General features: G+C 46.7%; 1 protein-coding gene across 2 annotated transcripts in view; it reads right to left on the minus strand.

The window, feature by feature from the left end:
• GALNT7 (polypeptide N-acetylgalactosaminyltransferase 7) overlaps positions 1 to 25,250 on the minus strand; it is a 376,325-nt gene that overhangs the window by 11,344 nt on the left and 339,731 nt on the right. For both annotated transcript variants that reach the window (XM_030191545.1, XM_030191546.1), the window contains exon 10: positions 3,836 to 3,934. In XM_030191545.1, coding sequence (XP_030047405.1) covers positions 3,836 to 3,934 — 99 coding nt within the window. The remainder of the gene's footprint in view (positions 1 to 3,835; positions 3,935 to 25,250) is intronic.

Here is a 25,250-nt window from a genome sequence, read left to right on the forward strand (position 1 = left end):
GAGATCCCGTTAGGCATAGCACCATCTGGGGACCAATGCGAGCTAGACCCTAAGAAGCAAGCCCGTCTGTCCTTGTATCAGTCCTCCCCTGTCCATTGTTTAGCCGTCCCATACTAGCTGACAAAATTTATATACTATGGGACAGTCTTACCATAAGTGCTCTGGAGTCCCAATCATACCACATTTTCTCCAGCAAAGATCGAAGCCCTCCTACTTTACTCCCTTGCACTGGGTCCAGTAAGCTCTATGGAGCGCAACTGATACTGAAGTTGAATATATTACATAATCCAAGTACATTTATAGGCATATAGGTATGCAATCCCACCCTCTTCCCCCAAAGGTGCCCCCAACCATGACTCCCATTGCTGCTCTACCTAGGCCCGAGGTAGCTGGTAAAGATGATTCAAGGTGACATATACTCGGGACAAAAGTTTGCATCGAATGCCCGATTTAAATAGTACAACTTCAATCGGAACTATATTGCGAAGCACTTTTTCCTTGACAACTGAACCCAATAAAAAGTCCTGCCCCTGAAAATACTGATAAAACCCCCACATTTTATAATTGACCATGTGAGAGCAGGGCGCAGTTGCAGAACAGATCTCTACACTGGATAAAACCAGCTTCCCCCATCTGTCGATGTAACTTTGTAAAATAACCCGACGACCATGGCCTGTAATCCTTAAATTGACTCAGGAAAAGTAATCCCACGCAAGTTTTGTCGACCCGCCACCGATTCCTAGGTTGCTATGAGAGGGATAAGAAAGATGTTTGTGGAAGGAGTTAAAGCTTCCCCGTTGATATAAGTGTGACTCTCCCTCCCAACCCAAATACAGCACAGGGAGAAGAATGAAATTTCTACAAGGGGACTCACCTCAATGACAGGGGTTCAAAATAAAGGTCTCTCAAAGCCTTAAGAACTGTGGCCTGGTAATATAATCGCAAGTTGGACAACCTCAAATCCTCCACGTCCTTGGGAAGTTCCAATGTCCTCCAAGACACCTTCGGCCACCCACTACACCAAATGAAGGCACGCCACATGCTCTCCCACATCCAAAATTGTTTGATGGGGATCTTAATAGGTAATTGCGCAAACAAAAATAAAAATTTTGTTAAGGTCATCCATAAGGCAGCCACCCTACCCCACCAGGACAACCACAAAGCTTTTCCACAAGTCAAGATCCTGTTGAACCTGCTTTGTGAGTCTATCATAGTTAAGCTAAAATAAATCCTCCATGGAGTCTGAGATGTAGATCCCCAAATACTGAAACCTTTTAAGGCTACTTTGAACGGAAAGGAAGAAAAATTAGAGGGAACCACATTGAATAATAATGTCTCCGTCTTCTCTATATTAGTTTTGAAACCCGACACTACTACTACCTCCCCAAACTGATCTGTGTCAACAAATGAGGCAGAAAGTGCTGGGGATCAGTCATAAATATGAGAGTATTGTCAGCATAAAGTAAAATTTTGTGTGGCTCTCCATGAACCATAATAGGAGTATCTGAGACAACTGCCGAATACGCACCACAAAGGGCTCGATGGCAATGGCAAACAGAAGTGGAGAAATGGGGCACTCTGATGAGTTCCTCTTTCAAGGGGAAATTGTTGCGATTGAACCCCATTAACCAAGATGACACTACTGGGTGAGGCATACAGAGAGTGGACCCAGGTCCCATAGGTACCCCCCAAACCAATACTATCCATCACAGAGAATAAATACTCCCACTCGACCCTATCAAATGCTTTTTTGGCATCTATGGCCACACACATAGCTTTTTCCTGCCTCTTATTTAATAGCCCTACAAACATTATGCTCTAATTTGCGGTCCTGCACAAACCCCCGTTTGATCATAATGAATAAGCTTGGAGAGAATCCTGTCTAACCTACTGGCTAAAATTTTAGCAAAACCTTTTATGTCATTATTCAATAAAGTAATTGGATGATAACTTGCACAGCACATAGGTTCTTTCCTCGGCTTGGGCAATATAACTACATTAGCCTTATACATAGACAAAGGTAGTGGGGCTCCTTCTGTAATTTCACCAAATAACCTAGCCAGAATAGGGGATACCCTAGGGTTTAAAAGTTTATAATACTCAGTGGAGAACCCATAATTGCCTGGCGATTTCCCCTTGGGCAAATTGGCTATCACCTTACTGACTTCTGCTTCAGTGATAGGGGAGTTCAAAAAAGCTGTATCGTGCTGTTCAGGAGATTCAGCCCTCTTACACTCCTAGAACATTTAAGTTCAGACAAATAAAGAGACTTGTAAAACAAAAGGGCTATCTCCTCATGAGCAAACGTCACATCCCCCCGACCCTGTGATGACCTTAGATTCCCACCTCTCACACTGCTGCTTTTTCAGTTGCCATGCCAATAGTTTACCCATCCAGTTGTCTGCCTCCATATAATCCTGCTTTGTTCTGCGCACACCATACTCAATTTTCCCAGTATCCAACTCAGTCAGTTGAACTTTAAGTAATTTAAGTCTTTCCCGCAATAAATTTTACAGATACCTTTCATGCAGTTTCTGAAGAGAAGCTAATTTCTCTATGATATCCTGACATTTCTGCAGTGAACTTTACAAACACAAGCCGCTTTTTGGATAAGAATACCCTGCATATACATTTTCCCAGCATCCCATACTGCTCCCACTGAAACCTCCCCACTGTTATTCCAGGCAAGGTATTCCTCCCATTTCCGCAAGAGAAGAGCATGGGTGGTATCCCTAGCAAGCAACCCCATATTAGCCTTCCAACTAGCTTCCCAGTGAGTGGGGCATGATCTGATACACTTGTAGGATGAATACAGATATTTTTCCATTTACCAGCTAAGGTCTGTTGCTTCCCCAAATTAATCATTGCATTTCCTTCCAGCAATAATTTAGCTACATTTGTCACCAGAACCTTGACCACCAAATCTCATTTCCTTTTCGGGACCTTAGAAGAACTAAAAATCTTACTTTGATCATTCGTTAGCCTTAGGGAAATCATTATCACAAACCATATACTTTTTAAAATTTGTCATTAATTTTCATCTTAAATCCCCAAATATACCTGGGCATCATAGTTTTCAAAGACACGTGCCTTGATAAAATGGCTTAGCTGAAAACTGCCCAACTTAAAAGCACCTGCTGACTTCCACAACACACAAGCTTTTAACCATGGATAACAAGTGACAGTCCTGGAGGTGTGCATAGGTTTTGGCAGGAAGGGAGTGAAACAGTGCACATACATTCATTATTTTACCTTCACTTAGCTGCCTACACAAATCTTAGGTGCAAAGTACTTGGGAGCTTTTACTTCATATATATTTATGCTTTACTTCCACGTTAGGAAACAGAACATCAGGTAAATACACCAAATCAAACTTGTGACTTTTGAAAGGTAAAACCACCTGGGTAGTTGCCCTTTGAAAATTTCCTATAATGTGCATGTACTAAAAGTCCCTTTGAACAATGCTGACTGGTCACAATGAGCTCCTAGTTCTTCTTCAGATTCCCAGATTAAGTTTGAATTCTTCCTCTTATGGGTAAAACCTGGACTCCGGATAAACATAGTACTCAGGAGATTACTTTTCAATATTTTAATAGCTACGTTGTTGCTGAGTAACAAATTTATTTTGAGAACTACATTCTGAAGAAACTCATGAAGATGTCACACATCACTTCATTTCTGGAAGCAATGTCCCCTTTTACGGAAAGTAATCAGAAATTACACATTTAAAACAATTTTACTGAAAAAAGCTTCCAACTTCCCCTTCACTACTATGGATTTTTGTCATCTGGTGGTACAATCCGTCTGCCCCATGCACTCCGGCTGTCTCACTTACCTGATTTCCCCCCATTCTGTGGCATGGTCCAAGTTCCACAAAGCCACCATTTGTATGCCCCATGCTGTCTATGCAGTAACTAGATTCCAAGCCTCTGACCTAGAGCAAAAACATGGCAACAATAGGAATTAATACTTAAGGTTAGAAAACGAGGCCCACCAACCCCAGGAAAGCTAAAAATAAACAGATGCATGGAATTTCTAGTTTCAAAAGCTAGCTTTCCCTTTGATTAGATGAGAAAATCATATTATTTGTGGCAACTGACCCACCTCTGCTCCCTTTGGTCCTGTGTGATCTCATTACCACAGTATTAAACTGAGCCAGTCATATTTTGTGTAGAAATGAAAGAGAACACTAAACAAAGCTAACAATGTACCGGGAGCAAAAAAAAACAAAAAACTGGTATAACAAAACTCATCTAAATTATCTTGTAGCTTCTTACACAAAACAGAAGAAAACATTAAACCACACTAATGCAGAATACAGTACACATTCCTTTTTTTGTCAGACTATATACTCTGTCTTGGTATGATTCCTTCCTTTTATTAGAGGATGCCTTGTTTTCATTAAAGTTCTCCAAAATAATGTTATCTTTCTTATGTTTACGCTTGTACATGGAGAAAGAGCAGAAGAATAACTGATTCCACTTCTGATGTGAACACTGAATCCCAAAACTGACTCCTCCTCTGTTAAAATGGGGCCTATGTTGGGACGACTGTTGAAAGTTGGTTTGCAATATTATAAGCAAGAGTTTATCCTGAAATTTGTAAGTTTCTTCTGTGAACTTAGCTTTGGTTAAAACCTTTTGAGGTTTCGGAAATGATATTTCAAGCGGACGAGTCGGAGAAACTTACTGACTTCACGGTAAACCTGGAGGATGTAATGGGGCAGTTCGGCAAACTGAAGAGTAGCAAATCTCCTGGACCGGATGGTATTCATCCTAGAGTACTGATAGAAGTGAAAAATGAGCTTGCGGAGCTACTACTAGTGATATGCAATTTATTCTTAAAATCGAGCGTGGTACCGGAAGATTGGAGGGTGGCCACTGTAACGCCCATTTTTAAAAAAGGTTCCAGGGGAGATCCGGGAAATTATAGACCGGTGAGTCTGACGTCGGTACCGGGGAAAATGGTAGAGGCTATTATTAAAAACAAAATTACAGAGTACATCCGAGGACATGGATTACTGAGACCGAGTCAGCACGGCTTTTGTGTGGGGAAATCTTGCCTGACCAATTTACTTCAATTCTTTGAAGGAGTAAACAAACATGTGGACAAAGGGGAACCGGTTGATATTGTGTATCTGGATTTCCAAAAGGCATTTGACAAGGTACCTCATGAAAGGCTACAGAGGAATTGGAGGGTCATGGGATAGGAGGAAATGTCCTATTGTGGATTAAAAACTGGTTGAAGGATAGGAAACAGAGAGTGGGGTTAAATGGGCAGTATTCACAATGGAGAAGGGTAGTTAGTGGGGTTCCTCAGGGGTCTGTGCTAGGACCGCTGCTTTTTAATATATTTATAAATGATTTAGAGATGGGAGTAACTAGCGAGGTAATTAAATTTGCTGATGACACAAAGTTATTCAAAGTCGTTAACTCACGACAGGATTGTGAACAATTACAGAAGGACCTTACGAGACTGGGAGACTGGGCGGCTAAATGGCAGATGACGTTTAATGTGAGCAAATGCAAGGTGATGCATGTGGGGAAAAAAGAACCCAAATTATAGCTACGTCATTCAAGGTTCCACGTTAGGAGTTACGGACCAAGAAAGGGATCTGGGTGTCATCGTCGATAATACGCTGAAACCTTCTGCTCAGTGTGCTGCTGCGGCTAGGAAAGCGAATAGAATGTTGGGTATTATTAGGAAAGGTATGGAAAACAGGTGTGAGGATGTTATAAAGCGAATGCTACATACCTGTAGAAGGTATTCTCCGAGGACAGCAGGCTGATTGTTCTCACTGATGGGTGACGTCCACGGAACCCCCTCCAATCGGAATCTTCACTAGCAAAGACGTTTGCTAGCCCTCGCGCGCCCATGCGCAACCGTCTTCCCGCCCGAACCGGCTCGTGTTCGTCAGCCCCATATGTAGCAAGACAAAGACAAGGGAAGACACAACTCCAAAGGGGAGGCGGGTGGGTTTGTGAGAACAATCAGCCTGCTGTCCTCGGAGAATACCTTCTACAGGTATGTAAGCATTCGCTTTCTCCGAGGACAAGCAGGCTGCTTGTTCTCACTGATGGGGTATCCCTAGCCCCCAGGCTCACTCAAAACAACAAACATGGTCAATTGGGCCTCGCAATGGCGAGGACATAACTGAGATTGACCTAACAACTTATCCAACTAACTGAGAGTGTAGCCTGGAACAGAATAAAAAATGGGCCTGGGGGGGTGGAGTTGGATTCTAAACCCCAAACAGATTCTGAAGCACCGACTGCCCGAACCGACTGTCGCGTCGGGTATCCTGCTGCAGGCAGTAATGAGATGTGAATGTGTGGACAGATGACCACGTCACAGCTTTGCAGATCTCTTCAATAGTGGCTGACTTCAAGTGGGCCACTGACGCGCTGCCATGGCTCTAACATTATGAGCCGTGACATGACCCTCAAGAGCCAGCCCAGCCTGGGTGTAAGTGAAGGAAATGCAGTCTGCTAGCCAATTTGATAAGGTGCGTTTCCCCACAGCCACTCCCCTCCTGTTGGGATCAAAATAAACAAACATTTGGGCGGACTGTCTGTTGGGCTGTGTCCGCTCCAGATAGAAGGACAATGCTCTTTTGCAGTCCAATGTGTGCAGCTGACGTTCAGCAGGGCAGGAATGCGGACGGGGAAAGAATGTTGGCAAGACAATTGACTGGTTCAGATGGAACTCCGACACCACCTTCGGCAAGAACTTAGGGTGAGTGCGGAGGACTACTCTATTATGATGAAATTTGGTGTAAGGAGCATGGGCTACCAGGGCCTGAAGCTCACTGACTCTACGAGCTGAAGTTACTGCCGCCACCAAGAAAATGACCTTCCAGGTCAAGTACTTCAGATGGCATGAATTCAGTGGCTCAAAAGGAGGTTTCATCAGCTGGGTGAGAACATTGAGATCCCATGACACTGTAGGAGGTTTGATGGGGGGCTTTGACAAAAGCAAACCTCTCATAAAGCGAACAACTAAAGGCTGTCCCGAGATCGGCTTACCTTCCACACGGTAATGGTATGCACTGATTGCGCTAAGGTGAACCCTTACAGAGTTGGTCTTGAGACCAGACTCAGACAAGTGCAGAAGGTAGTCAAGCAGGGTCTGTGTAGGACAAGAGCGAGGATCTAAGGCCTTGCTGTCACACCAGACGGCAAACCTCCTCCATAAAAAGAAGTAACTCCTCTTAGTAGAATCTTTCCTGGAAGCAAGCAAGACACGGGAGACACCCTCCGACAGACCCAAAGAGGCAAAGTCTACGCTCTCAACATCCAGGCCGTGAGAGCCAGAGACTGGAGGTTGGGATGCAGAAGCGCCCCTTCGTTCTGGGTGATGAGGGTCGGAAAACACTCCAATCTCCATGGTTCTTCGGAGGACAACTCCAGAAGAAGAGGGAACCAGATCTGACGCGGCCAAAAAGGAGCAATCAGAATCATGGTGCCTCGGTCTTGCTTGAGTTTCAACAAAATCTTACCCACCAGAGGTATGGGAGGATAAGCATACAGCAGGCCTTCCCCCCAATCCAGGAGGAAGGCATCCGATGCCAGTCGGCCGTGGGCCTGAAGTCTGGAACAGAATTGAGGGACCTTGTGGTTGGCTCGAGATGCGAAGAGATCTACCAAGGGGGTGCCCCACACTTGGAAGATCCGGCGCACTACTCTGGAGTTGTGCGACCACTCGTGAGGTTGCATAATCCTGCTCAATCTGTCGGCTAGACTGTTGTTTACGCCTGCCAGATATGTGGCTTGGAGACACATGCTGTAACGGCAAGCCCACAGCCACATGCTGATGGCCTCCTGACACAGGGGGCGAGATCCGGTGCCCCCCTGCTTGTTGATGTAATACATGGCAACCTGGTTGTCTGTCTGAATTTGGATAATTTGGTGGGACAGCCGATCTCTGAAAGCCTTCAGAGCGTTCCAGACCGCTCGTAACTCCAGGAGATTGATCTGTAGACCTTGTTCCTGGAGGGACCAGCTTCCCTGGGTGTGAAAGCCCATCGACATGAGCTCCCCACCCCAGGAGAGACGCATCCGTAGTCAGCACTTTTTGCGGCTGAGGAATTTGGAAAGGGCGTCCCAGAGTCAAATTGGACCAAATCGTCCACCAGTGCAGGGATTCGAGAAAACTCGTGGACAGGTCGATTACGTCCTCTAGATCCCCAGCAGCCTGAAACCACTGGGAGGCTAGGGTCCATTGAGCAGATCGTATGCGAAGACGAGCCATGGGAGTCACATGAACTGTGGAGGCCATGTGGCCGAGCAATCTCAACATCTGCTGAGCTGTGATCTGCTGGGACGCTCGCACCCGGGAGACGAGGGACAACAGATTGTTGGCTCTTGTCTCTGGAAGATAGGCACGAGCCGTCCGAGAATCCAGCAGAGCTCCCATGAATTTGAGTCTCTGTACTGGGAGAAGGTGGGACTTTGGATAATTTATCATAAACCCCAGTAGCTCCAGGAGTCGAATAGTCATCTGCATGGACTGTAGAGCTCCTGCCTCGGATGTGTTCTTCACTAGCCAATCGTCGAGATAAGGGAACACGTGCACTCCAAGTCTGCGGAGCGCTGCTGCTACCACAGCCAGGCACTTCGTGAACACCCTGGGCGCAGAGGCGAGCCCAAAGGGTAGCACACAGTACTGGAAGTGACGTGTTCCCAGACGGAATCGGAGATACTGTCTGTGAGCTGGCAGTATCGGAATATGCATTTAAGCATCCTTTAAGTCCAGAGAGCATAGCCAATCTTTTTCCTGAATCATGGGAAGAAGGGTGCCCAGGGAAAGCATCCTGAACTTTTCCTTGACCAGATATTTGTTCAGGGCCTTTAGGTCTAGGATGGGACGCATCCCCCCTGTTTTCTTTTCCACAAGGAAGTACCTGGAATAGAATCCCAGCCCTTCTTGCCCCGGTGGCACGGGCTCGACTGCATAGGCGCTGAGAAGGGCGGAGAGTTCCTCTGCAAGTACCTGCTTGTGCTGGAAGCTGAAAGACTGAGCTCCCGGTGGGCAATTTGGAGGCATGGAGGTCAAATTGAGGGCGTATCCTTGCCGGACTATTTGAAGAACCCAACGATCGGAGGTTATAAGAGGCCACCTTTGGTGAAAAACTTTCAACCTCCCCCCGACCGGCAGATCGACCGGCACGGACACTTTGATATCGGCTATGCTCTGCTGGAGCCAGTCAAAAGCTCGCCCCCTGCTTTTGCTGGGGAGCTGTGGGGCCTTGCTGAGGCGCACGCTGTTGACGAGAGCGAGCGCGCTGGGGCTTAGCCTGGGCCGCAGGCTGTCGAGAGGGAGGATTGTACCTACTCTTACCAGAAGAGTAGGGAACAGCCCTCCTTCCCCCATAAAAACGTCTACCTGATGAGGTAGATGCTGAAGGCTGCCGGCGGGAGAATTTGTCGAAAGCGGTATCCCACTGGTGGAGCTGTTCTACCACCTGTTTGACTTTTTCCCCAAAAATGTTATCCGCTCGGCAAGGGGAGTCCGCAATCCGCTGCTGGATCCTATTCTCCAGGTCGGAGGCACACAGCCATGAGAGTCTGCGCATCACCACACCTTGAGCAGCAGCCCGGGACGCAACATCAAAGGTATCAAATACCCCTCTGGCCAGGAATTTCCTACATGCCTTCAGCTGCCTGACTACCTTCTGAAATGGCTTGGTTTGCTCAGAAGGGAGCTGGTCCACCAAGTCCGCCAGCTTCCGCACATTGTTCCACATATGGGTGCTCGTGTAGAGCTGGTAAGATTGAATCTTGGCCACGAGCATGGAAGAATGATAGGCCTTCCTCCCAAAGGAGTCTAAGGTTCTGGGGTCTTTGCCCGGGGGCGCCGAAGCATGCTCCCTAGAACTCTTAGCCTTCTTCAGGGCCACATCCACCACACCAGAGTCGTGAGGCAACTGAGTGCGCATCAGCTCTGGGTCCCCCATGGATCCGATACTGGGATTCTATTTTTTGGGGAATGTGGGGATTAGTTAGTGGCTTGGTCCAGTTCGCCAGCAATGTCTTTTTCAGGACATGATGCATGGGTACTGTGGACGCTTCCTTAGGTGGAGAAGGATAGTCCAAGAGCTCGAACATCTCAGCCCTTGGCTCATCCTCCACAACCACCGGGAAGGGGATGGCAGTAGACATCTCCCGGACAAAGGCAGAGAAAGACAGATTCTCGGGAGGAGAAAGCTGCCTTTCAGGGGAGGGAGTGGGGTCAGAAGGAAGGCCATCAGACTCCTCGTCAGAGAAATATCTGATGTCCTCCTCTGCCTCCCACGAGGCCTCATCATCGGTATCAGACATAAGTTCACGGACCTGTGTTTGAAGCCGTGCCCGTCCCGACTCCGTGGAAACACGGCCACGGTGGGAGCGTCGAGAGGTGGACTCCCTGACCGGCAGCGGCGAAGCTCCCTCCCCCGACGTTGTCGGGGAGTCCACCTGGGAGGCAGCCGAAACCGGTACCGCAAGCGGTACCAGTACCGGGGACCTCACCCCGGGCGAAGGGCCAGCTGTCGCCTCACTCCACGGCACCGGTGGCGCAGGCACCCCCGGTACCGGAGAAGGGCGCAACAGCTCTTCCAGGATGCCAGGAAGAACGGCCCGGAGACTCTCGTGCAGAGCGGCTGTGGAGAAAGACTGAGAAGCCGGTGCAGGCGTCGAGGTCAGAATCTGTTCCGGGCACGGAGGCGGTACCGGGCTGTCCGGGGTAGAGCGCACAGACACATCCTGGATGGAGGGTGAGCGGTCCTCCCGGTGCCGATGCCTGCTGGGTGCTGACTCCCTCGGCAACCCAGAGCTCCCGGTACCAAGTCGGGAAGGTGACCAGTGACGATGCTTCTTCGAGCGAAGCATGTCACCGGAGCTCCCCGGTACCGATGAGGAGGACGTTGAATCCAGACGTCGCTTCCTCGGGGCCGGGGCCGAAGATGGTCGATCCCGGGGGGGCTGTACCGCAGGAGCCCTCAGGGCAGGAGGAGACCTATCCGAAGGCTCACCGCCACCAGCAGGGGAATGGACAGACCTCACCTGCACTCCAGACGAAGCACCACCGTCCGACAACATCAGCACTCCCAGTACCACCGATGCCGACGCACTCTTTCGAAGTCTCGGTACCGCCAACGCAGGAGGAAGACGCCTCGATGCCGTCGACGCCGATGCGATCTCCGAAGACTTTGGTGCTGCCGACGCCGATGCACCCGACGAGTCTCGAGATGCTGTTGCCATCGAAGCGCCATAGAACAGAACGTTCCACTGGGCTAATCTCGCTACCCGAGTCCTCTTTTGCAAAAGAGCACAAAGACTACAGGCCTGCGGGCAGTGCCCAGCCCCCAGCCCCCAGACACTGAAGACACGAAGCGTGCCTATCAGTGAGCGAGATTATCCGGGCGCACTGGGTGCACTTCTTGAAGCCGCTGGAAGGCTTCGATGACATGGGCGGAAAAATTGCGCCGGTGAAATCAAAATTCGCGATGATGACAATAGGCACCAAGAAAAAAAGGGAGAAAAACCCGTACGGGCGGCCAACAAGGCCGCTCCCGAAAGCGAAAGGATACTTACGCTGGGAAAAAGCTAGAAATATGGGAAAAAAGGGAACCTACTCTTTTTTTTTTTTAAACAACACAGAAAAGTAGAAAAACCGCGAAAGACGCGCGAGGTCTTCTGAGGGGCACGAAACGGCGGCAAAACACGACCGTCCCGAGCGCGGACAAAAGAAGACTGACGAACACGAGCCGGTTCAGGCGGGAAGACGGTCGCGCATGCGCGGTGCGCATGGGCGCGAGGGCTAGCAAACATCTTTGCTAGTGAAGATTCCGATTGGAGGGGGTTCCGTGGACGTCACCCATCAGTGAGAACAAGCAGCCTGCTTGTCCTCGGAGAATGCCGTTATATCGCTCCATGGTGCGACCGCACCTTGAGTATTGTGTTCAATTCTGGTCGCCGCATCTCAAGAAAGATATAGTGGAATTGGAAAAGGTGCAGCGAAGGGCGACTAAAATGATAGCGGGGATGGGACGACTTCCCTATGAAGAAAGACTAGGAGGCTAGGGCTTTTCAGCTTGGAGAAGAGACGGCTGAGGGGAGACATGATAGAGGTATATAAAATAATGAGTGGAGTGGAACAGGTGGATGTGAAGCGTCTGTTCACGCTTTCCAAAAATACTAGGACTAGGGGGCATGCGATGAAACTACAGTGTAGTAAATTTAAAACAAATTGGAGAAAAGTTTTCTTCACCCAACGTGTAATTAAACTCTGGAATTCATTGCCAGAGAACATGGTGAAGGCGGTTAGCTTGGAAGGAGTTAGATGGTTTCCTAAAGGACAAGTCCATAAGCCGCTACTAAATGGACTTAGGAAAAATCCACAATTCCGGGAATAACATGTATAGAATGTTTGTACGTTTGGGAAGCTTGCCAGGTGCCCTTGGCCTGGATTGGCCGCTGTCGTGACAGGATGCTGGGCTCGATGAACCCTTGGTCTTTTCCCAGTGAGGCATTACTTATGTACTTATGTAATATTTAAAAGATTCATCCAAGTAAAACCAAATTTTAGAAGGGTAAATCTAATCCTTTCAAATTTCCTCCCCAGATAAATATGTGCCAGGTTTCAGAATTAAGCATTTAACTTTTGAAAGCGAAGCTATAATAAAATGAGGAAAATAGTTTTTTAAAAAGTTGAAGTGTGCAGCTGCAAAGGTTAAAGCTTAAATCTGGCATGATGCTTAAAAATGCCATCCATCCATCCATCTATCTATCTATCTATCTATCTAAAAGGAAGACAGTAAGTTAAATGACTGCCAGCATGGTTACAAAGTGAGGTGAAGGAGGCTATTAGAGGCAAAGAATATCTTTTAGAACATGGAAAAAAAAGATTCAAATGAAGAACACAGGAAGCAGCATAAGCAGAAACAGCATAAGCACTGGCAAGTTAGATGCAAAGTACTTATACTAAAAGAGAATTTAAAAAGAAGCTTGTTGTAGAGGCAAAAACTCATAGCAAAAGCTTTTCCAGGTACATCTGAAGCAGAAAACTTGTGAGGGAGTCAGTTGGACCGTTAGCTCATGAAGGAGTAAAAGGAACATTTAGGGAGGACTAGGTGATAGCGGAGAAACTAAATTAATTTTTTGCTTTGGTCTTTACTGAGGAAAATATAAAGGGGCTTGTGCAGGAAATGGTACTTAAAGGTGATAATATAGAAGAACTGAAAGAAATCTCACTAAACCTATAATATGTAATAAGCCAGATAAGTTAAAGAAGAGCAAATCTCCTGGACCAGATGGTATATACTCCAGGGTACAGAGGGAGCTCAAACATGAAACTACAGGTCATCTATTGGTAATCTGTAAACTGTTATTAAAATCGTCCACTGTACCTGAAGATTGGAAGGTGACCAATGCAACATCAGTTTTTTAAAAAGGGTTCCTGAGGTGATCCGGGAAACATCAGACCAGTTAAGCCTGATACCAATGCCGAGCAAAATAGTAGAAAAAAATTAGAAAACAAAATTACCAAACACGTAGACAAACATTCTTCAATGGGCCAGAGTGAACATGGATTCAGCCAAGGGAACTTTTGCCTCATCAATTTGCTACAGTTTTTGAAGGTATGAACAAACATGTGGATAAAGAGGGGGCCGGCTGATGTAGTGTAACTAGATTTTTGGAAAACGTTTGACAAAGTCCCCATGAAAGACTCCTGAGAATACTGAAAGGTATGGGATGGGATAGGCAGAAATATTCTGTTGTAGATTGGGAACTGATTAAAGGATAGAAAACGAAGAATAGCATTAAATGGACAATTCTCTCAATGGAAGAAGGTAAATAGTGCAGTGTAGGGGTCCTTTTCTGCTGTCTAACCTTTGCTGGGCTGAGGCTGGTTAGGCCTGAACCATCTTTGCTGAATCAAGATTCTGCAGCCTAAGACCTCAATACACCATAAACCAGTTTTTCTACAAAGGAAAACTACGTCTCGGCACAGCAGTGCTGGTAAATTCATCCAAGGACATGTTCATGTGCAATAGCCTTCCAATTATCTCCTGGGAAGATGAGTATTAGTGTGCCTCATAGAGACAGAATCTCTGGGAACATCTGTGAACCATGTAGGGGAGTTTGGTATTGACTGATAAGTTGTTCTTGCTGGATGCCCACAAGGCCCCTCATTGTCATGAATGTATGTGACCTGGACAGATGGTGTGTGACTGGTCCATGATGGTCATCTGTTGACTGGGAGGGGAGTGCCAAAAGGGAGAGAAGGAAGAACAAAGGGGAAAAGAAGAAGATTCCTTAGTGTATGGATCTCTCTTGGAGGAAGGAGACTGAATTGTCCAAATACCTGTGAACTGTGCATAGCACAAGGTCAAGTTCAAAAGCAGCTCTATGGCTTTCTCTGAAACAATTAACCAGTAGTTTTGCTGAACAGAGACCCTGAACTAAAACCTGATCTAAAGAGGCTCGCAGGAGAATTCTGCTGTAACCTGAAGAGAGAGGAGCTGATTCATCACCCCATCTGGACTCCGAAGCTAGGGTGAGATACAGGACTTTTCCTCTTATGCTCAGGTTTAGTTAGTTTTGGATTTTGCCTGTGAAGGACTAGTTGTCTCAGCACTTGTGGTCATTAGCCTAACTTTGCTGCTAAGTTGGTAATCTCTTCTCAGGGTATATTATAGTTGTGTAGTTACATATATACATACATCTTTTTCATATATCTATTGGTGTAATCCTTAGTGTATTTTGTGTGCACAGAATCTTATTTTTGTATTCTGCTTTGCATATTGCATTTTTTTAAATATATAATAAATATTTCCATTTTGGCATTATTCCTGTCATTGGTGGATAGCCTAACAAGAATCCAAGGGCCACATTTAGGTACTGGTCATCCCCCTAGCCAAATGAGTCCAAGGTAATTGCTGTCTTAGTGATTTTTCTAACAGATTTTTACTAACAGTTCCCATAGCAGTGCTGCAAGGATCCTTATTTTTAACGTATTTATAAATGTTCTGGAAATGGGAATAATGAGTGAGGTGATCAGATCTGCAGATGACACAAAACTATTCAAAGTTGTTAAACAGCAAGTAGATTGTGTGAAATTGCAGGAGTTTCTTGGGAGACTGGAAAACTGGGCATCCAAATGGCAAATTAAATTTAATGTGGACAACTGCAAATTAATGTACATTAATGTACATTGGGAAAAAAAACTGCAAATTTATGTACATTGGGAAGAACCCAAATTATAGCAATACGATACTAGATTCCATATTAGAAGTCAACATTGAGGAAGAGGATTCAGGGGTTATGGTGGACAATACATTATAATCTTCTCAGTGTGCAGAAGAATGTTAAGAATTATTGGCAAAGGAACAGAGAATAAATCAAACAATATCATAACACCTCTGTATCACTCCATGGTGAGCCTATCTCTTGAGTGTTATGTACAACTCTGGTTGCCACATCTCAAAAAGATATAGAGGAATTGGAAAAGGTACAAAGAAGGGCAACCAAAATGATTAAGGCTAAAGAGGTTAAGACTCCAGCTTGGAGAAGAGATGGCTGAGAGATGACCAAGGTCTATAAAATCCTGAATGAAGTGGAATGTGTAAATTTGAATCTACTCTTTTTCATAAAAATTACAAAGACTATGATGTTACATAGTGACACATTTCAAACAAAAAGGAAGAAAACATTTTTCTGTGTATAGGTTAAGCTCTGGAACTCTTTGCTGGAGCAAGTGGTAAAAGCAATTAATGTAGCTGGGTTTAGAAAAGATTTGGACAAATTCCTGGAAGAAAAGTCCATAACTGTAATTAAAGTAGACCTGGGAAAAGCCACTGCTAATCCTTGGGATTAAGTAAAATGGAATCCTGCCAGTTTTTGGCACTCTGCCAGGTACTTGTAACCTGGACTGTTGTGGGCTACACTACATTTTCATGTTTTATAATCCACAATTATCTTTTAAATTCAATGTAGCTAACGAACAAGCATAAACTAGAACATAAACTAGGAATTACAATTTATATCAGCAAACATCAAAAACTTCACATCTACAAAGAACATTCTCTATCCATTAGATAAAATAAATTTATTAAATAAAAGAGATTTTAATGATTTCCTAAACAAAAGATAATTTCTTTGATGTCGAATTGAAAATGGCAAAGAATTCCAAATGGTGCTTGATAAGATAAAGAAGTCTTTAAAATTTAGATAATCTGACCTTCCTGACAGAATAAAAATGTAATGTAATAGCTACTGGTTTCCAGAAACACGTAAAATATTTCCTTTCAAAACCTGAAAGAAAATCAATCATATATGTAGGTATGTTGCCATAAAACGACTTGAAGATAAAGATGCAAAGTTTACATTGCACTCTAGCTTCAATAGGCAACCACTGCAGTTTATTTTTTATTCAAGGTTTGTGAGGTATAAAAGCAATTAACAAGTAAACAGATGTAACATAATAAAACAAATGTATATAGGAATGTGAGGTGTAACCAATATAAAACTCACAATGTGCAGAGATATATACATATATATATATATATATTGTAAAGAGTATGTAGGACAGGCCCCAAAGGAACCCTGGGATAGGCCAGAATACCCCCGTTATAGGCAGGCATTCCCCAGGAAAAAACTAGAAATAAAGAACTACAACTCCCAGCATGCCCCAAGGGAGATCGGGGATAAGAGAAACTATCTGCATTCCCAGGAGTCTCCAGAGGAGGGCCGCAGGGGAAGGAATAAGGCTGATTCTCCAACCTGGTGGAAGAGGTGGTGGAACAGGTGGGTGGAGAAAGAAGAGCCACCAAAGAGCTTTAATGAAAGAAAGGATGAGCAGCTGGGAGAAGGGCGGGGCGAGGAGAATATGGATTGGGCTCCCGAGGAGAGAGAGGCAGAGAGTGAGCCTTGCCCTATGGAGTTGACTGAACCGGAGAACACCCTGGAAGAGCCGATGGACTTTTCAGCTCTGGCTCAGCGAAAGCCAAGGAAGTAGCGGGGCCAAGCCGGGTCAGGCGGGAGGAGGTCAGGTAGGAGTATGACTGACCAAGAGGGTGGGACCCTAGGCTTTGAGCCCGCGCAAAGCCATTACTGAACTGTGTTTTTGCAAGCCTGGCTAAATTGAGCTGTGTTTTGGAAAGCTTGGCTAGAACTGAACTGTGTTTTGAAAGCCTGGCTAAACTGAGCTGTGTTTTGAAAGCCTGGCTAAACTGAGCTGTGTTTTTGCAAGCCTGGCTAAATTGAGTTGTGTTTTGGAAAGCTTGGCTAGAACTGAACTGTATTTTGAAGCTGGGCTAGGAATGAACTGTGTTTGGAAAGCCTAGCTAAACTGAGCTGTGTTTTGCAAGCTTGGCTAGAACTGAACTGTGTTTGAAAGCCTGGCTAAACTGAGCTGTGTTTTTGCAAGCTTGACTAAAAGTGAACTGGGTTTTGGAAAAACCCGCTACCCTGAACAGGGCATTTGTTTTCTTTTTTTTTTATTATGTGCTGCTACTCTCCCCCAGGAGGGAGGGAGAGGCAGCAGCTGTGGAAGCCTGGACTGGGAAACTAACCGAATTGAGAAAGGTGAATGATATCTGTGTTTTATTTTGTGTTTTGGTGCCACAACTGAGGGAAGGAGGGAAGCCCCTCCTAGGCAATAAAAAACCTTCATTGTTCTGAGAAAAAAAGGAGCAGTACTGGAAGGCGTTCTTCAGGTGTGGAGAGCTGCAATCGCTGAGGGAAGAGGATCCACTTTACAATTGGTGTCAGAAGTGGGATCGCTTCGCGGACCTGTCGCTCGAGGAGGCCAAGACCAGCAGGACAGAAAAGCCCGACGGAGGGGCCAACGCTGAGAAAGGCGCAGACCCGTCTGGGGTTCCGGTAAGCGGGACCTAGATTGGGGGAAATAAAGGGATCCTAGTAAAAGGGGAAACATAAGTAGTGAAACCGCACTTGGAGGTGTCCTCCGTTTTTTTTTTCCACCAGGAGTCGCTGTTCCGGAGCAAGGATGGACCCAAAGGAGATCTTCGCTTGGATGACGATGCAGTTCCAGAAACAGCAAGAACTGACGGGGAAGATGGTGGAAGACTCCTTGACGGCGGCACGAGAGCAGCAACAACCGGTGCTGAATATGCTCCAGGATTTTTTTCAGCGAGGGATCGAGGCTCCCAGGGGCGGTGGAGCCGGAGCAACTGGACAGGGGCCAGGAGGAAGCGGTGCGGTAGGACCTTTATCCCTGAACTCACTTACTTGGGGAAAGTTGTCTGAGCAGGATAATGTGGATGATTTCCTGACCGCCTTCGAGAGGGTGGCAGTGGCCGCAGGGTGGCCACAAGAGCAGTGGGCCATGCGGTTAGTGCCTTCATTATCTGGGGAGGCTCTAGGAGCCTTTAGAGACTTGGCTCCTGGGGACGCTGCCAACTATGGGAGGTTGAGAGAGGCCATTAAAGACCGGTATGGACTGAGTACCCAGGCTTATAGGCGTAAGTTTCGGTCCACTAAATGGGAAAAGGGGGAAACCCCTAAAGCGCTGGCCACTAGACTGATGGACTTGGTAAAAAAATGGTTGGAACCTGATCTCCACACCACGGGAGAGATTCTTCAAGAATTAGTAGTGGAACAGTTTCTGCAGGGCCTTCCCAGGGAGATTAGGGCAGGATTGGTCCAAAGGGGCTGTAAGACGGTGGAGGCCGTGACAGCCGGGTTGGAGTGTTATTTGGAAGCCCAACATTGGGGAGAACCCAACCTGGAGGGGGGTAAGCCCCGACCTGTGGGAGGCTGGGGTTCCAAAAGTTCCTTCTTTAAGCCAGATCCCCAGGGGGGGAAACCCGATTACGGCTGGGGGGGTAAAAAGCCCGTAGTGCCCTCAGGCCCTGAAAAAAAGGTCCCCTCGTATGCAGGAAAACTCTGTTATAAGTGTGGGAAGACTGGGCACTTCCGGAGGGATTGCCCAGGTCGAGAGGGATGGACCTCGCAGGTTGCCCAAGGGTTTAGACCTCGGTATACGGCTAAGGTGGAGGTTGAGGGTTTACCGATTGTAGCCATGTTAGACTCCGGGGCAGACCAGTCCATGATCTCCAGGAGGTTATGGGAACAAATAAGAAGGAGGAGGACAGGAGGTAAGGATACCTATGAGGGAGCAGTGGCTATTCAATTTATACATGGGGCCAGTACTCGTTATACCCTCCATAGGGTTCACGTGAAGGGGCCTACAGGGGAGATAGAGATAGCCGTTGCCGTTCTGCCCAGACTGCCACAGGAGATGATTTTGGGAAGGGACTGGCCCCCCTTTATCGAGTGTATTAGTGAAAAAAGAGTGTTGGTCACTACCCGCTCTCAGGCTCGGCGAGACCCTGAGGCTGAGGAAGAGGGAATAGGAGGTATTTTTCCTTTTCAAGGGGAGGTTTTAGGGGAGCCGGGAAAAGAGAGAAAGGGGAAAGCTTTGAAAAAAAAGGAGCAGAGGGGCAGACGGGAGGCCTTGGAGCAGGCAAGAAAAGAAAGTTATCTGCCAGTGGCCCCGAGAGAATTGAGCGAGCACTTTCCCCAGTTTCATAGGGAGCAGGCCTCGGACCCTACTTTAGAATATGCCTGGGAACGGGCCCGACAGGGGGAGGGCCAGGAAGCCCCGGGGTTCATGATAGAGGGGGACATTCTATATCGCAGGGTACCCAATTGGGAGAACTCTGAAGCGGGGAGACAGCTAGTAGTCCCCCAAGCTTTCCATCCCCTAGTAGTAAGGCTCGCGCATGATCACCCTTTGGGGGGGCATAAGGGCTCCCAAGCTACCCTGACTCAGATATTGGGCCGGTTTTATTGGCCAGGAGTTTATGGGGAGGTGGAGAGGTATTGCAAGTCCTGCCCCAACTGTCAGAAGGTGACAGACCGGCTACCGCCTAAGGCACCGTTAAAACCCCTTGCTAGAGTGGAACAACCGGGGAGGAGAATAGCCATGGATATTATTGGCCCAGTAACAAAATCTCAGAGAGGCTTCCTCTACGTTTTAGTGGTTATGGATATGGCCACTAGGTACCCCTGGGCCATTCCTTTGAGAAGCATATCAGCGAAGGTCATTGCCAGGGAACTGATAAAAATCTTTTGTGAGGTGGGATTCCCCCAGGAAGTTTTGACCGACAGGGGGTCCAACTTTATGTCATGTACCTTAAGGCAAGTGTGGGAGGCTTTTGGGATACAACATATCCGTACAGCGGCCTACCATCCTCAAACTAATGGGATGGTGGAACGTTTTAATAGAACTTTAAAGGGTATGTTAAAGAAAGCGTTAGGCGAGGATAGGACAGGTTGGGACCAACTGTTACCCTTCGTGCTATATGCCTACAGGGAGAAGGTGCAAGACTCATTAGGAGTTGCGCCTTATGAATTGATGTTTGGACGGAGGCCCCGGGGCATTTTGGATATTTTACAGGAACACTGGGTACCCCCGGACACCTCCGATCAGTCAGTGGTCGAATACCTACAGGATCTGAGGACCAGATTAGATAAGTTACAGGAATATTCCCAGGATAGGTTTGAACAGAGCCAAAATCATCAAAAGGAATATTATGATAAGGGTACTCGTGAGAGGGAGTTTGTAATAGGAGATAGGGTCCTTATCCTAATCTCAGAGGATCCTCATAAGTTTGCCTCTAGGTGGAAGGGTCCCTGGGTGGTGAGGAGGAGACTTGGGCCTCTTACATATGAGGTGGCGAACGAAAAGGGGCGGGTCCAAACCTTCCATGTTAACCTGATGAAACCCTGGGTAGCAAGGGTAGGCTTTCAGACCCGGGGAGAGGAAAAGGAGGGAGAAGAGTTGGGACCGCAAATAAGAGATATTTTCAAGCCCGGTGAACCAGGGGTTAATCCCCGGTTGACACAAGTACAAAAGAAAGAGATAGGAAGGCTCCTAAAAGGGTTTGATGATGTGTTGATGGCCTGCCCGGGAAATACTCACCTAGTGGAGCATGACATCATAACGGAAAGGGGTAAAGTAGTTCGGCAAAAGCCATATAGGCTGTCCCCCATGAAAAGGAGGGAGGTGATAAAACAGGTCCAGGAAATGTTAGACTTCGGGGTGATCGAAGAGTCAAATAGTCCCTGGTCAAGCCCAGTGGTGTTAGTACCAAAACCCGAAGGGGAGTGGAGATTCTGCATAGATTTCCGCCAGCTTAATAATATTTCTCAAGCAGATGCGTATCCTATGCCCTATATTGAGGAGCTGGTGGACAGGCTAGGATCTGCACAATATCTCACCACCCTGGACTTGACAAAAGGGTACTGGCAGATTCCCCTTACGTCAGGGGCACAAGCTAAGACCGCCTTTAGCACGCCCATAGGCCTGTACCAGTTCAAAAGATTGCCCTTTGGCCTTAATTCAGCTGCTGCAAGTTGCCAGAGGTTGCTGGACAGGGTTCTCCGACCACATCAGGCATATGCCGCCGCATATATGGATGATGTGGTAATACATAGTGGAGACTGGAACACCCATTTAAACCAGGTAGAGGCAGTGCTGCAGGCTTTTAGGGAGGCAGGTCTCACCCTGAACCCAAAAAAATGTTATATTGCGCAGTACCGGGTGAAGTATTTAGGGTATAATGTGGGAAGGGGAGAGGTCCGGCCCTTATTGAATAAGGTTAAAAGCATCCAAGAGTTTCCCAGACCGAACACCAAGAAACAATTGCGTAGATTCCTGGGGATGGTAGGGTATTACCGCAGGTTCATCCCTCATTTTTCCGCAATGGCCACTCCCTTAACTGACATGCTGAGAGGGAAGAATCCGGACCACTTGAGGTGGGGAGGGGAGGAATTGAGGGCATTTGAACAGATGCAGAGGGCCCTGTGCCAGGAACCTGTGCTGAAGGCAGTTGATTTTGAAAAGCCCTTTATCCTCCAAACAGATGCTTCAGGGAGGGGGTTAGGCGCAGTGCTGTCCCAAGAGCATGAAAGGGAGGAACACCCGGTGCTTTATTTAAGCCGGAAGCTCCTGCCTCATGAGGAACATTACTCCACCATAGAAAAGGAGTGTTTAGCCATACGATGGGTGGTGCAGGAGTGTAGTGTTTATTTAGAAGGGAGAAAATTTAAGTTGGTAACGGACCATGCTCCCCTGAAATGGTTGAATGTAATGAAGAATAATAATGGGAGACTAATGCGATGGTACTTAGCATTGCAGCCTTTCCAATATGCTGTGGAGCATCGTCCCGGGCGATGTTTAGGAAATGTTGATGCTCTGTCCCGGGTGGAGGAGGAGGAAAAAGAATGCGGGGGTGGAAATTTAAGGGGGGGGGGGGTATGTAAAGAGTATGTAGGACAGGCCCCAAAGGAACCCTGGGATAGGCCAGAATACCCCCGTTATAGGCAGGCATTCCCCAGGAAAAAACTAGAAATAAAGAACTACAACTCCCAGCATGCCCCAAGGGAGATCGGGGATAAGAGAAACTATCTGCATTCCCAGGAGTCTCCAGAGGAGGGCCGCAGGGGAAGGAATAAGGCTGATTCTCCAACCTGGTGGAAGAGGTGGTGGAACAGGTGGGTGGAGAAAGAAGAGCCACCAAAGAGCTTTAATGAAAGAAAGGGTGAGCAGCTGGGAGAAGGGCGGGGCAAGGAGAATATGGATTGGGCTCCCGAGGAGAGAGAGGCAGAGAGTGAGCCTTGCCCTATGGAGTTGACTGAACCGGAGAACACCCTGGAAGAGCCAATGGACTTTTCAGCTCTGGCTCAGCGAAAGCCAAGGAAGTAGCGGGGCCAAGCCGGGTCAGGCGGGAGGAGGTCAGGTAGGAGTATGACTGACCAAGAGGGTGGGACCCTAGGCTTTGAGCCCGCGCAAAGCCATTACTGAACTGTGTTTTTGAAAGCCTGGCTAAATTGAGCTGTGTTTTGGAAAGCTTGGCTAGAACTGAACTGTGTTTTTGAAAGCCTAGCTAAATTGAGCTGTGTTTTGGAAAGCTTGGCTAGAACTGAACTGTGTTTTGAAAGCCTGGCTAAACTGAGCTGTGTTTTGAAAGCCTGGCTAAACTGAGCTGTGTTTTTGCAAGCTTGGCTAGAACTGAACTGTGTTTTGAAAGCCTGGCTAAATTGAGCTGTGTTTTGGAAAGCTTGGCTAGAACTGAACTGTATTTTGAAGCTGGGCTAGGAATGAACTGTGTTTGGAAAGCCTAGCTAAACTGAGCTGTGTTTTGCAAGCTTGGCTAGAACTGAACTGTGTTTTGAAAGCCTGGCTAAACTGAGCTGTGTTTTTGCAAGCTTGACTAAAAGTGAACTGGGTTTTGGAAAAACCCGCTACCCTGAACAGGGCATTTGTTTTCTTTTTTTTTTATTATGTGCTGCTACTCTCCCCCAGGAGGGAGGGAGAGGCAGCAGCTGTGGAAGCCTGGACTGGGAAACTAACCGAATTGAGAAAGGTGAATGATATCTGTGTTTTATTTTGTGTTTTGGTGCCACAACTGAGGGAAGGAGGGAAGCCCCTCCTACGCAATAAAAAACCTTCATTGTTCTGAGAAAAAAAGGAGCAGTACTGGAAGGCATTCTTCAGGTGTGGAGAGCTGCAATCGCTGAGGGAAGAGGATCCACTTTACAATATATATATATATATATAGGCATCAAGAAACTAACAGTCTAGAAAATATGAAGTAGAAAAAAATCAAAAAATGTTAAGCATAATGTGAATATTCAGCTAAAGGAACCCAGACCGTTTCATATGATTGTAATGCTCTTGAGCCACTCTTTTATATTTAGCTATTAAGCATAAGGAGTTCTACCACATAAGATAATCAATCTTGGACAAGTCTCCCCAACAATGGCACACTGTCTTAATAGCAAGGTGTTAAAAGATCCTAAGCAGTTTGGCTTTGTATCTGTTGACAGGCCGAGACAAGCCATCAGGGCCTAGAATTAAAATTTTAAACGAGAAAGGTTCATGATAATCCAGAAATTGAGATATCATTTTCCATACAGACATTCAGTAAACCTTTAAGTGAGGACAAGCATATATAATGTGCTTAAGAGTACCAATGCTGCTTTTGCAGGACCAATATTTGTCTCCATTATCTGACAGTCTGGATACTTTGTATGGTGTCCATAAGGCACTGTTTATCAGGAAAAACAGATTGAGATACAGCAGCAGAGCAGGTAGCTTTAGTTAATGCAATCCATTGTGTGGTAGATAGCTTAGTATCCAGATATTTTTTGCATACTGAATCAGAACCAGTAGGAGCAGAGGAATTTCCATTGCTGTGTAAGTTTATACCACTTAGATGCAGCACCAGGAACATTGGCAAGTAGTGAGCATAGCTGCCAGTAACTAGGTGTATGCTAAGTAAGTTTGCTTACATTTAAGCAAGAAGAAATGCTTGAGCTGTAACCACTGAAAATAGTAATTGGGATTCAGGTTAAACTGTATACACAAAGTCTTAAAAGGAAGCCAGTCAGTATGATTCAAGAGTTGGTTCAAAGACCAAATCCCGGCAGTTTGCCATGCAGACTAGAGAATGACACGGGGACGGGGAACCGAAGTAACCGCGGGGATGGGGACGGGGACAGAGCTCACAGGGACAGGGTGGGGACAGATCCCAGGGGGTCAGGGTGGGGACAGGGATGGGGACAGAGCCCACAGGGACAAACTTTGTCCCCGTGTCATTTTCTACTTTGAAGCCTGTTAATGAACTGGACTTTTATGGTTAAGTGATGCCTACAAAGATATTTTGATTTTTTGGAAAAATAAGCAAACATACTGGCCACAAATTAGCAAAATTTGCATGGGAGATCCTGTACATCCTGCTACCAGCACATCTTCTAAGAAGACAACTTCTATTCCAGGAAGGACTGTGGAAGACAGGAGAGCTAGATTGAATCCTGAGATTGTTGATGATTTCTTATTTATCCACAGATTAAAAAACATAACAGTGAGGAGTCATGTGATGCACTGAGGGAGGAAAGATGCATGTCTTTTGCTCTCCGAGGCCCTCCGCTCCAAATTGCTTAAAATCTCTGAAATTATATAATCAGTGACCTACTCACGCTGATAATCCCTCCAGAGGAACATGGACAAGTATGTCGAAGCAACATCCAAAGTCCTGCCAGCGCGGAGCGCAAAAAAAGAGAAAGAAAAACAACGGGCAGCGGAAGCTAGTGAAGTGAAGGCCCCGCGGACAGAGCTTCTCAGCAGAGCAAATAGCGCAACTCAGAACGGCGGTTGCCCAGGCGCTGGAACCGCGCTTCGAGAAACTGCTGACCCAGGCTCTGGAGCCGCGATTCGAAAAACTCTCCTCGCAGCTG

This window comes from Microcaecilia unicolor, chromosome 2 (genome assembly GCF_901765095.1).
Source record: "Microcaecilia unicolor chromosome 2, aMicUni1.1, whole genome shotgun sequence".
Classification (NCBI taxonomy): domain Eukaryota; kingdom Metazoa; phylum Chordata; class Amphibia; order Gymnophiona; family Siphonopidae; genus Microcaecilia; species Microcaecilia unicolor.